The sequence below is a fragment of the Saimiri boliviensis genome, chromosome 2, assembly GCF_048565385.1.
Source record: "Saimiri boliviensis isolate mSaiBol1 chromosome 2, mSaiBol1.pri, whole genome shotgun sequence".
Classification (NCBI taxonomy): domain Eukaryota; kingdom Metazoa; phylum Chordata; class Mammalia; order Primates; family Cebidae; genus Saimiri; species Saimiri boliviensis.
In genome coordinates this window covers 137,506,200-137,519,083 of record NC_133450.1, presented here as the reverse complement: position 1 = coordinate 137,519,083, position 12,884 = coordinate 137,506,200, and the positions used below count along the sequence as shown (strand labels likewise).

At 60.4% G+C, this 12,884-nt stretch overlaps 1 protein-coding gene across 1 annotated transcript; it reads left to right on the top strand.

Annotated features, from left to right (window-relative positions):
* The first annotated feature begins 3,546 nt into the window (after positions 1–3,546).
* ARRDC1 (arrestin domain containing 1) lies at positions 3,547–12,857 on the top strand. The gene is made up of 8 exons (XM_039461453.2): positions 3,547–3,746; positions 10,385–10,495; positions 10,969–11,019; positions 11,124–11,278; positions 11,539–11,721; positions 11,806–11,982; positions 12,063–12,498; positions 12,571–12,857. Exons 1-8 carry the CDS (start codon positions 3,629–3,631, stop codon positions 12,633–12,635), a joined length of 1,296 nt encoding a protein of 431 aa, XP_039317387.1. The 5' UTR covers positions 3,547–3,628; the 3' UTR covers positions 12,636–12,857.
* The last annotated feature ends 27 nt before the right edge of the window (positions 12,858–12,884 follow it).

The window sequence follows — 12,884 nt, the reverse complement described above, 5'->3', positions numbered from 1 at the left end:
TTAAACCCTTCCTCTGTGGCACTTGTCTGCCAGTCTGTCACTTTACATACCTGATTCAAACAGAGTCCAGGTACATTTTAGGATAGAGAGTATATCCTGGCTCTCCCCCTTCTGGCCTTGAAGGGAGGTGGATTGCCTGTGTCGGTTCTGAAGCACTGAGAGTTCCCACACTTGGAGGTGGAGAGCATGGCAGTGAGTTAGGAGCTAAAATCACCAAGAAATGAGGAGAATGACCAGAGCGAAAGGTGGTGCTGGTGGTTCTGAGACCAGGAGACTTACATATGGTAGCTCCCAGGGTGAAGAACAGCCTGGGAGTGTTAGGAAGGAGCCGGGGGGCCCCCACCCCACCTACAGACCCAGAGGTAGAGGGATCCTGGTGAAAGAAACCTTACACCTGAAAGCTCCAAGGGAAGCCAGTTTTTCATTAGAGCGTGGTTTAAAGAACGCTCAGAGAGGAGTCTAATGACAGGGTGGTTGGTGCTGGTGGTGGTTTCTGGGACACAGGATGGGTGACAGATGGGGCCAGAATCAAGGATGTGCAGGGCCCTGTGGAGCTTAGATTGTGGCTGACCTGGGATAAAGGTCACCTGTCTTCTGTCTGTTGTCTTCCGTCTCAGTAGCTTGCAACACAATCCCTCTCTCCCTGCTTGAAACACGTTTAATTTTTTTTTTTTTTTGAGACGGAGTTTCGCTCTTGTTACCAAGGCTGGAGTGCAATGGCACAATCTCGGCTCACCGCAACCTCTGCCTCCTGGGTTCAGGCAATTCTCCTGCCTCAGCCTCCTGAGGAGCTGGGATTACAGGCACGCGCCACCATGCCCAGCTAATTTTTTGTATTTTTAGTAGAGACGGGGTTTCACCATGTTCACCAGGATGGTCTCGATCTCTTGACCTTGTGATCCACCCGCTTCAGCCTCCCAAAGTGCTGGGATTACAGGCTTGAGCCACCGCGCCCGGTCTCAATTTTTAAAAATTTATTTATGGGCCGGGCACGGTGGCTCAAGCCTGTAATCCCAGCACTTTGGGAGGCCGAGGCGGGTGGATCACGAGGTCGAGAGATCGAGACCATCCTGGTCAACATGGTGAAACCCCGTCTCTACTAAAAATACAAAAAAATTAGCTGGGCATGGTGGCGCGTGCCTGTAATCCCAGCTACTCAGGAGGCTGAGGCAGGAGAATCGCCTGAACCCAGGAGGGGGAGGTTGCGGTGAGCCGAGATGGCGCCATTGCACTCCAGCCTGGGTAACAAGAGTGAAATTCCGTCTCAAAAAAAAAAAAAAATTATTTATGTATTTATTTGTTTTTGAGACAGAGTCTTGCACTGTCACCTGGGCTGGAGTACAGTGGCACGATCTCGGCTCACTGCAGCCTCCACCTCCCGGGTATAAGCAATTCTCCTGCCTCAGCCTCCCAAGTAGCTGGGACCACAGGCACGCATCACCATGCCCAGCTCATTTTGTATTTTTAGTGGAGATGGGGTTTCTTCATGTTGGCCAGGCTGCTCTCGAACTCCTGATCTCGGGTGATCCACCCGCCTTGGCCTCCCAAAGTGCAGGGATTATAGGTGTGAGCCACCACGCCTGGCTTTTTTATATTTAGTTTTTTGAGATGGAGTCTTGCACTGTGACCCAGGCTAAAGTGCAATGGTGTGGTCTTGGCTCACTGCAACCTCTGCCTGCCAGGTTCATGAAACTCTCCTGCCTCAGCCTCTCAAGTAGCTGGGATTACAGGCGCACGCCACTACACCTGCCTCATTTTTTGTATTTTTAGTAGAGATTGGGTTTCACTATGTTGGCCAGACTGATCTCGAACTCCTGACCTTATGATCAGCCCACCTCGGCCTCCCAAAGTGCTGGGATTACAGACATGAGCCACAGCACCCTGCCTCTGATTCCTGGCATGGCTGACTGCCGTTCCTGGGGGCTGTCCGCAGTCCTTGCCATGGCATGGCACTCTTCTCTCTTGTTCGGGAATTCCACGTGTGCAGTCTTGTCAGGAAAGTGTCTGGATCATGGCCAGTTAGACCCACCTCCTGAAACATTAGAATCCCAAGGGAGCCAGCTGGGCCCGGGGCCTCCTCCAGCCTGTGAGCCCCCCTCCTTTTGCTGGGGTGCCGGACTCCTCCTCCTTGACCTGTAACCTTCTACCAACCAGAGATGGTAACGTTTTAGTGCTTGGCTCCTAGGCTCATTCACGGAAGTAGCCGTCCACTTGGGGATCAGTGGCACCTCAGACTCTGCATGTGATGACTCTCCCACCTGCAAACCGCGGGTGTCTAGGCCAGTCCTCCCCATTAGAGAAGGCCACCCTCTTCGCCGGCTATCCTAGAAAAACTCGCAGCACTGGGGCCCGCCTCACCCACTCCATGGTGAGCTGGTCCCTAGGCGAAGGTCGCTTTCCCTCTCTGGGACTGTCCAACTTGTCTCTCCCCACTTAGGTCCCCAGAGTCCCAGCCCTGGCGGCTCACTCTTTACAAAGGGACCTTTAAAAAGGAGAAATCGGAGTGTGTGCCTCCGAGTCTCAAGTAATCCAAGTCCCCGCCCCACCTGGTCCCCGACCCCTCTGCTGTGGACCCCCGCCCCGCCCAAGTATGGCTCCCTTGGGCCCCGTACCCCATCAGGACAGCAGGGCGGGCGGGGCAGGTACGGGGAAGATGGGAAGCGGGGAAGACGGGGGAGGGGCGGAGCAGGTGTCGGAGGGCGGGGGTAGGTGCTGGGGGGCGGGGCAGGTGCGGGGAAGACCGCGGCGGGGGGAAGCCGGGGTTGGGGAGAGGCGCGGGACAGGTGTCGGAGGGCGGGGTAAGTGCTGGGGTGGGACAGGTGCGGGGGAGAGGGGCAGGTTTGAGGAAGGCGGAAGGCGGGAAGGCGGGGCCGGGGGCGGGGCAGGTGTTGGGACGCGGGGGTAGGTGCGGGACCAGAGCCGGGGGTGGCGGTTGAGGTGGGGCAGCTGCTAGGCGGCGGAGCACTCTGGTCCAGGACTCCCGCGCGGCCTCGAGACGTTATTACGCGACTCGGGGTGATGGAGACCGCTGGAAGGGGCGGGTGGAGGGTGGGGGCGGAGGCGTGGGTTCTGCTCGCAGCTGAGCGCAGCGGGGATCCCTCCCCAGTCCCAGAGCTCGCCTCGGCCCCGCCCCGCCCCGCCGGCCCCGCCCCGCCCCGCCTGCCCCGCCCAGTCCCCGCCCCCTGGCAGAGGCGCGGGGGACTCCCTCATTGGGGCGCGCAGGGGATGCCTGCGCCGCAAGTCCCTTAAGTGGCGCCGGACGCAGCGCGGCCACTACCCAGCGGGGCGGGGCCCCGGGCCTGGGCCTGGGACGGATGAGGGCGGCCGGGGGGCGGGGGCGGCCGGAGGGCGAGGCCTGGTGGGGCGGGGCCACGCGGAGGAATGGGGCGGGGAATAGGGGCGGGGCCGGGCCGCCGAGCCGCACCCGCGTGCGATGGAGCGGCCGTGGGTGGGCGGGGCCAGGAGGCCTGGATGGGGCGGGGCATGGGGGCGGGCCGGGAGGGACTGGTGGGGCGGGGGGCGGGGCGGGCACGGGGGCGGGGCATATGGGCGGGGCCGGGCCTCGGAGCCGGGCCCCGCTGGCGGCCGGCGGGGGCGTCACTGCGCGGCGGGCCGGAGAGGCCGCGGCATGGGGCGAGTGCAGCTGTTCGAGATCAGCCTGAGCCACGGCCGCGTCGTCTACAGCCCCGGGGAGCCTCTGGCCGGGACCGTGCGCGTGCGCCTGGGGGCGCCGCTGCCGTTCCGAGGTGGGCGCGGGTCCTCGGGGAGGGCGGTCGGCCGCACCTGCGCGGGGCCGGGGCTCCCGGAAGCGGCTGCCGTCGCGGGGCCGGGGGTTGGGCCCGCGGAGTCGCTGTCGCCGCCGCCCGGGACTGCTGGGGCGCGGGCTCGGCGGCGCCGCCCTTCCGCGTCTGTTCTTCCTGCCCTCTGGCCGAGGGGCGGCGGGGTCCCGGCGGGGCCCGGGCCCGGGGCCGGGGCCTGAGGCGGGTCCGCTGGAGCCGCCCTGAGCCGGGCGCACGCAGGCCTGCGTCCCTCGCGGTCCGCGCTCGCACCTGCGTGGCGCCTTCCCGCACCCGGGCTCCCGCCGCCGGCGCGCCCCATGCAGAGCGGCTCCCGGCCCGGGCGTGCGGTCCCGGAGGGGCGCAGGCACCTGCGGCGGCTCCCCGCGCCCCCGCTCCCCGCTCGCCGGCCCCAGGGTCGGCCCCCTGCCGAGCCGGACGCCAGGACTGGGGATCGGGTTGCTGCAGTGGCCGCTGGCAGCGCGCCCCGGAGGTGAGGCTCCTTCCCAGCACCGGGCCTCCGCGCAGGCCTCCGCCTGGCCCCTGGCTGTGGGTGCAGCGTCCCCGCCGGGGGCTTCTCCACCTCCGCCTCCGGTGGGAACCAGCCGGGCTGCGCTTCCCGCTGGACCTTGACCGCTGCGCCTCCGCGTGGGTGACAGCGCCGCCGTGCCTGCCGAGGACCCGCAGCCTCCGTTCCGTCCTCGGCCGCCTGCGGCAGGTGGTGGTGCTGCGGCCCCGCCTGAGGCCTGCGGCCCCGGAGGAAGCCAGGTGGTAGGCGCTTCCGTCAGGCTCCCGGGATGACCCCACGGCCTCCGTTTCTCTGTTCGCACCTTGAGTTTGGGGTCTGGGGGGGGGTGCAAGTGTGGCTGTTGCAGGGCAGAGACAGCACACGCATCCGTGGGGTACAGGTGAGGTGTGAGGTGAGGTGGGCCGGATCCTAGCTGAGGGGAGTACCCCGCCCTGCCGTCCCTCCCCTGGGGCGGCCGGGGGTGAGAAGGCTGTTGCTGACCGCAGGGAAAGGACGGCCTCGCGGTGCGTGACTGGCCTGAGTGGGCAGGCTCCCCTGGGCCCCGCGTGGACGTGGCGGATGGGTGCATGAATGGACGCGGAGCACGCCTGTATTGCCAGCACTTTGGGCCGATGGCCCAGGAGCTGAGGGAGCCCTGGCTGATCGTCCCACCTCACAGAGGCTAGTCTCAGTGACGGAGAAAAAAGAGGGTCGTCAGCGAGGGAGTAGAAGGGCCCTCATGGGCCAGAGAGCTGATGATTCAGGCTGTGGTGGACGGCTGTGCCCAGGCTCCTTGGGGGTTTTCCCCAGCCCTGCCGGGGATGGGAACAGAATGACCCTGGTTTCTTTTCCTCATTCAAAGGTTGCTTGTCTGTCCTGCTAGGAGCTAGTAGGGAGGTCCTCCGCCCCCAGGAGGACAGCAGGCCTGCCTGGCCCCAGGGCTTGCTCGCTGATTCTGTCCGATGAGTGTCGGTGACAGTCAGCACTCAGACATGAAGACACCGGCTGCCTTCAGGGCTGATGCAGAGGGAGGCCCGGGAAGGAGCAGTTTTCTGTATCCCAGGCTGGCCCAGTCCAGGGCTGTGGGTCAGATAGGAACACCCCGTGTTCTGCTGTTACTGGGATGGGCAACCAGGGCTGATGGTGGCTCTTGGAGCGCTCATGTGTGGGCCTGATGCAATTCTCCGCGTCCTACCGGCCAGTCTCAGTCACCCTCAGCACCCAGGGAAGTGGTGTATGGTTGTTACTCTCATGATACAGATTTGGAAACAGGAGAGGAGACTGGCTCACAGATCACAGCTTCTGTGGCAGGAGTGAGGCCTGTGGGATGAGGATGAGGATGAGGATGAGGAGTGGGTGGGTCTTCATGGTCCAAGTGCCGGTGGTGCAAGGGAAGGGCTGAGCAGCTAGGGGCCCCAGCTCGAGAAGAAAGTGCCAGTGGTTACTGGAGAACAGGGCACAATCTTGATCTTCCTTAGAATCAAAGCAGCCCGCAGTCTCCAACAGCTTGTCCTTGATTGTGCATCTGAACACACTTAGGAAACCTTTTTTTTTTGGAGACGGAGTCTCACTCTGTCGCCCAGGCTGGAGTGCAGTGGCGTGATCTTGGCTCACTGCAACCTCCACCTCCCAAGGTTCTAGCAGTTCTGCCTCAGCCTCCTGAGTAGCTGGTACTACAGGCACATGCCGCTACACCCGGCTAATTTTTTGTATTTTAGTAGAGACGGGGTTTCACTGTGTTGCCCAGGCTGGTCTCAAACTCCTGAGCTCAGGCAAGTCTACCTTCCTTGGTCCCCCCAAAGTGCTAGGATTACAGGTGTGACTCACCGTGCCCGGCCAGGAAACTTTTTTTTTTTTGGAGACAGTCTCGCTTGGTCACCCAGGTTGGACGGTAGTGGCACCATCTCAGCTCACTGCAACCTCCGCCTCCTGGGTTCAAGCGATTCTCCTGCCTCAGCCTCTTGAGTAGCTGGGACTACAGGTGCACGCCACCATGCCCAACTAATTTTTGTATTTTTAGTAGAGATGGGGTTTCACCATGTTGGTCGGGCTGGTCTTGAACTCCTGACCCCTCGATCTGCCTGTGTTGGCCTGCCAAAGTGCTGGGATTACAGGCTTGAGCCACTGTGCCCAGCTGGAAACATTTTTTAAATCTGCATGAGGGAGGAGGGATGGGGCTGCAGGGCCCCTGCAGAGCAGTGCAACCTTCAAGTCCAGAAGGTGGAAGAAGTCACACTCTGACTAGGTGACTGCCGCTGAGCCACTCAGTGCGGCAGCCAAGCCCTGCCTGGAGGCGTTCCTGTTGCGAAAGGCTAGGTTCCCTTCAGCCTGTGCTACCATCACAAGCAGTCTGCAAGCTGGAAAGAAGAGGGAGTGGGGACGCATGTCTCTTCAGCAGTAAGGAGACCCCTCCCAATGGATCCCATGCACTGCTCTCACTTCTCTGTGGGCAGAGCTGCATCTGTGGTCCTGCCTGATTTGATGATTTAAAAGAGAGAAACATGGCCACTGCCACTGGTCTGGCCGATGAGAATGGGCTTCCTGGGGAATTCACCGAGCCTGAGCTGAAGCACCTGCTGAGAGGTGAGGGAGCAGCTCCGGGTCTTTTGGCAAGGAAGCAGCTGGCAGCTGTTTGGGAGTCCCGTGCCCCCCCGTGTTGTTACTGAGGAGAGCATGGGCAGCTCAGGACAGGTTTCACTTTGGACAGTGGCTCACTCTGGCAGAGTCATCCGAAAGAGCCCTGGGGCTCTCTGCGTGGGTGTTGGGAAGATCGCAGAGCCTGGCCATGTAGGATGACCCAAGGATCAGCTGGATACTGTTTGTTTTTGTGAAGTCAGGTGTCCCGTGATGGTTTTAGCGATGCCTTGCTAGTATGAACAGCGGTGTGTGAGGCTCCCGGTTAAACAGCATGAGATTCTAAGCGGAATGCTGGGTCTCCTGGCATGTGCAAGGAAAATTACAGTAGAGCTGTCCTACTCCTTGCCAAGACCCATACCTGTTTGCAGTTTGACTGGTTTAAGGGGTGTTTGTTTTCTGCCTCCTCTCCAATGTGTTGAGACATTTATTTATTTATTTTTATTTTAAGACGGAGCTTTGCTCTTATTGCCCAGGCTGGAGTGCAATCTCCACTTCCCAGGTTTAAGTGATTCTCCAGCATTAGCCTCCTGAGTAGCTGGGATTACAGGCACCAGAACGCCCCCACCCCCACCGGCCGACACACACATTATGCCTAGCTAATTTTTGTATTTTTAGTTGAGATGGGGTTTCACCATGTCAGCCAGGCTGGTCTTGAACTCCTGACCTCAGGTCATCCACCCGCCTCAGCCTTGCAAATTGCTGGGATTATAGGCGTGAGCCACTGTGCCTGGTGAGACATTTATTTTATTTGAGATGAGGTCTCACTCTGTCACCCAGACTGGAATGCAGTAGTGCAATCTTGGCTCACTGCAACTTCTGCCTCCGGGGCTCAAGTGATTGATCCTCCCACCTCAGCCTCCTGAGTAGCTGGACCACAGGCACATGCCACCACACCTAGCTAATCTTTTGTAGTTTTGGTAGAGACAAGGTTTCCCCATGTTACCTAGGCTGCTCTCACACTCCTGGCCTCAAGCATTCCACCTGCCTTGGCCACCCAAAGTGTTGGGATTACAGGCGCGAGCCCCTATGCCCAGTTGTATTGAGGCATTTAATATGTGTCAATCTGATGGACTGAAATGGTAGATCATTTGGTTTTTCCCTAATTTCTAGTGAGGTTGGACATCTGTTCCAGTTATCCACTACTCCGTAAAAGTAGCGGTCACCCCAAGTCACACACCACTCCTAAACAGTCAACACAACCATTTTATTAGCACTCATAGCATTGTGGGTTAGGAATCTGGACAGTGGGGGCAGGGTGAAACTTCAGCTGTGTGCCACCAACTGGGCTCACTTGAGGGCACTTGGCTGGCATCCGGGTTAGTCTGGGGACCACTGCCCCCTTTCCACCATCCTCTGTTTTTTTTTTTTTTTTTTTTGAGATGAAGTCTTGTTTTGTCACCCAGGCTAAAGTGCAGTTGTGTGTTCTTGGCTCACTGCAACCTCTGCCTCCCGAGTTCAAGTGATTCTCATGACTCAGCTTTCCAAGTAGCTGGGATTACAGGCGTGCGCCACCATGCCCAGCTGATTTTTGTAATTTTAGTAGAGATGAGGTTTCACACCATGTTGGCCAGGGTGGTCTCGAACTCCTGACCTCAAATGATCCACCCGCCTCAGTCTCCCAGAGTGCTAGGATTTCAGGCATGAGCCACTGAGCCTGGCCGGTCTCAGTACGTGCGGGATTTGAGGGGATGTGCAGTTCCTTCGGGAGTGTGAAACGCATGCAACATTTCCAGTCCTCTGGGCGTCCTCTGTGCCTGCTCACGCCCGTGTGCTGCTCCTGGGCTGGCGGCTGCTCCACAGGAGAATCACTACTGTTCTCAGTTTCCGGCATGAGAAGTTTGGGGTCTGACCCTAGGAGGGCCTGGCTAAATACATGGATTCAAAATCAGGGCCAAGCCGGGTATGGTGACTCACACCTGTACTTTCAGCAGTTTGGGAGGCTGAGGCAGGTCGATCACCTGAAGTCAGGAGTTTGAGACCAGCCTGGCCAACAGGGGAAACCCTGTCTTAAAAAAGCAAAAACAAAAAAACACAAAAAAATAGACAGGTATGGTGGCATGTGCCTGTAGTCCCAGCTACTTAGGGGGCTGAGGTGGGTGGATCGCTTGAGCCCAGGAGGTTGAGGCTACAGTGAGCCAAGATCATGCCACTGCACACTAGTCTGGGCATCGGGAGAGAGACCTGTCTTAAAAAAAACAACAACAAAAAACACCCAGGTTGGGTGGGGAGGCTGGGCTGGAATGGGGGCTGAGGCCAGGCTCTGGGGGTGCCCAGGGAGTAGAGGGCATGCAGCAGGAAGCAAGGGCCACCCTCAGGGATGGGGGACTGGGCCTGGCAGCTGCCAACAGGTAGGGCCAGATGCATATGGAGAGCCACATGGGCTGTGACTGAGCCAAGGGCTGAGAGGAAGTCTGTTGCTCTGGGTGGCCAGCAGAAGGCCTGGGCCACAGCTAAGGAAGGTATGGCTGACCCCAGGTGCTCCAGACACTGGTGCTCCTCCCTGTCTGCTCCCTCAGCAGGTGTCAGAGTCTGAGTCACTTCCCCTCGTGTGACCCCCACAAGGACCAGGTAGGGAGGTGGCTGTCTTTGGCCCTGATTGAACTCTGCGGGGAGAAGAGGGGCTGGAGCTGCAGGTGAACTGCCATGGGCTCCCCTCAACCCCTGCCCACCTGGGTCTTGTGCTGTGTGTGCTTCTGCTGTCTGTCCTCCCTTGTGACCACTTCTGCTGGACCTGCTTGTCCAGCCATGATCTTCTGACCATGATGGTTCTGGACACACATCTGTTGGGCTGAGGAATTTTTCCTGCCTCAAGCAGTTCCTGGTCTAGGCACTCCCACAGGGGAAGCCAGAGAGGACCAAGCCATCTCCTGATGCAGAAAGTTAGCCCCGCTGGGCAGTGCTGGCCCAGGAAGTAGGGGCCCTACCCAACGGTGTGTGGACTGTGGAACACTGTGTCTGCCCAGGCGGGTCTGGCCACATTCCTGTAGCATGATGGCTGGCAGTTAGCTTCCTGGACGTGGAGGTGTGCTTCCCTGCCTGCCTGACTCGTCTGCGAGGCAGCAAGATGTGTCCCTTGACAGGTCCCGAGCATTCCCTGTAGGCAGCTGGACTTTCACAGGTCTGGCTGGGAGCCAAGGTTATCAATTTTGGGGGTGACCCAGGCGTCATCTGGATGAGTGTTGGGGCCCTCCTGTTCTGGACTGCAGGGCAGACATCGTTTTGTGCTGGTCAGGCCCCTTGCCAGCTTAGCTCCCTTGGAGACCCCCAAGACTTATGGCAGGAGGTGTCTTCTGACGAGGCACAGGCTGCTGCTTACTCACTGGCCTTCCCAGGACCCTGCCCAGGTGGGGCTGCTTGGCCCCAGGTGCACCTGACCCTGTTCCTGCTCTAATTCCTGTGCTGGCAGTAAGCAGGGGACTGGGCCACCGGTTGGTTGGGGCTCACACAGACTTCCTCTTTGCAGCCATCCGGGTCACCTGCACAGGCTCCTGCGGGGTCTCCCACAAGGCCAATGATGCAGCCTGGGTGGTAGAGGAGAGTTACTTCAACAGTTCCCTGTCACTGGCGGACAAGGGTAAGTGGGAGCCAGTCCCCAGCCTGGTCCCAAGCGGTGACCCCCACGACAGCCCTTGCTTGGGGTGAGGCCTGTGTGTCCCCCTTACTAATCTGCCTCTTGGATCCTGCAGTGGCCCATCTTTCCCCAGGGGTGTGGTCCCTGATGGCTTTCTCATGGGCTGGGTGGTGAAGGGGCCACCTTCTCTTTGTGCTGGATTTGGGTGGGCTCTGACCCCTGGCACAGCGGTTTCACCCTTGCCTCATCCCCAGAGCAGGAGAGTTCCTGTTGAAACGAAACTCTTATCCTCAGTCTTCACCCAGGCCACAGCCCTGTGCTGCTGTGGTGCTGGTGACAGAGACAGGGAGACCCAGCAGCAGTGAGCTGCAGTGTGAGCGGGTCAGATGCAGTGCCGTCCTATCCTGGCCCTGTGGTCACCTCAGGCCTCTTGAGGCCTGTCCCCACCGCCCCCCACGTCCCTCCTGTCTCTGCAGGGAGCCTGTCCGCTGGAGAGCACAGCTTCCCTTTCCAGTTCCTGCTTCCTGGTGAGAGCCCAGCCTGGACAGGCCTGGTGATGACCAACTGGTCCTGGGAGGTGGGCTCTGCAGGGTGGGAGGCAGCCAGGTGCCAGTGCCTGCTCTCTCCCCAGCCACAGCACCCACATCCTTTGAGGGTCCTTTTGGGAAGATCGTGCACCAGGTGAGGGCTGCCATCCACACGCCACGGTTTTCCAAGGATCACAACTGCAGCCTCGTGTTCTATATCTTGAGCCCCCTGAATCTGAACAGCATCCCAGACATTGAGGTGAGGATGGCACAGCGGCCCCCTTGGTGGTCCCCACCCACATGGGGGCTGGGGAGGAGCCAGGCAGGCACTGCTTTATCCCCGTGTCCTGTCCCCAGCTCAGGTGAGGGGGCCGGGGTCTGGAGACAGTGGCCTCTCTGCCCTCAGCGGACTGCTCATGTCCAGGGGCAGGGCATGGCAGGGCTGAGGGGCTTGTCCCGATGCCACAGGGATCCAGTCTGTCCACACCTGCTAAGCTCCTCCCTGACCCTCCCCTCAAGCAACCCAATGTGGCCTCTGCCACCAAGAAGTTCTCCTACAAGCTGGTGAAGACAGGCAGCGTGGTCCTCACAGCCAGCACTGACCTCCGCGGCTACGTGGTGGGGCAGGCACTGCGGCTGCACGCCGACATTGAGAACCAGTCGGGCAAGGACACCAGCCCTGTGGTGGCCAGTCTGCTGCAGGTCAGAGCCCCCGGCAGTTGCCTGGACTGGCCTCCTGGGGTGGGCTGGTGGCCTGCCCGGGCTCACAGGCTGGTCCTTCCCCAGAAAGTGTCCTATAAGGCCAAGCGCTGGATCCATGATGTGCGGACCATTGCCGAGGTGGAGGGAGCGGGCGTCAAGGCCTGGCGGCGGGCACAGTGGCACGAACAGATCCTGGTGCCCGCCTTGCCCCAGTCGGCCCTGCCAGGCTGCAGCCTCATCCACATTGACTACTACCTACAGGTCTGGTGTTGGGGGCTGGGCGGCCTGAGGCCTTGTGGCTGTGGCCGTAGCCCTTCATGCTCCACCTCAATCCTGTCCAGGTCTCTCTGAAGGCGCCAGAAGCTACAGTGACCCTCCCGGTCTTCATTGGCAATATTGCTGTGAACCATGCCCCACTGAGCCCTGGGCCAGGCCTGGGGCTGCCTCCCGGGGTCCCAGCCCTGGTGGTGCCTTCTGCACCACCCCAGGAGGAGGCAGAAGCTGCGGCTGGTGGCCCCCACTTCTTGGACCCAGTCTCCCTTTCCACCAAGAGCCACTCGCAGCAGCAGCCCCCGCTGGGCACCTTGGGTTCTGTGCCTGGCGCGCCTGCGCCTGGTCCTCAGGATGGCAGCCCTGCCCCACACCCGCTGCACCCTCCCTTGTGCATTTCAACAGGTGCCACTGTCCCCTACTTCGCTGAGGGCTCTGGGGGGCCAGTGCCCACCACTAGCACCTTGATTCTTCCTCCGGAGTACAGCTCATGGGGCTACCCCTATGGTGAGTTGAGGGCCAGGGCTGGCAGGGAGGGGACGCCAGGAGCCCCATGCAGACCCAGCTTTCTCCCTGCAGAGGCCCCACCGTCCTATGAGCAGAGCTGCGGCGACGTGGACCACAGCCTGACCCCTGAGAGCTGACCCCGTGCTGCCTTCTCCCGGCAGGCCTGGCCTCTGCCCTGGGACTGGGGCACCCAGGGCCTCGTGCCTTCTCTCCTGGCCTGGCCTGGCCCACTCAGGACCAGCCCAGCCTCTGCCAGCTCCCCTGGCGTCCACCCTCTTCTCCCTGGGGCTGGGGTGGGGGTGGCAGGGAGCTGGGACCTGGAGAGATGACTTCTGTAAATAAAAAGCACTTGATTTGTAGAGCTGGGCCTCACCTGCCTTGCCTTG

What these genes read in the sequence shown, in the direction of transcription:
- ARRDC1 (XM_039461453.2), top strand. Translation starts at nt 3,629, where the DNA reads ATGGGGCGAGTGCAGCTGTTCGAGATCAGCCTGAGCCACGGCCGCGTC. An exon ending in CCTGTCACTGGCGGACAAGG is followed by an intron (nt 10,496 to 10,968) that starts GTAAGTGGGAGC and finishes CTGTCTCTGCAG; the next exon opens with GGAGCCTGTCCGCTGGAGAG. An exon ending in ACATTGACTACTACCTACAG is followed by an intron (nt 11,983 to 12,062) that starts GTCTGGTGTTGG and finishes AATCCTGTCCAG; the next exon opens with GTCTCTCTGAAGGCGCCAGA.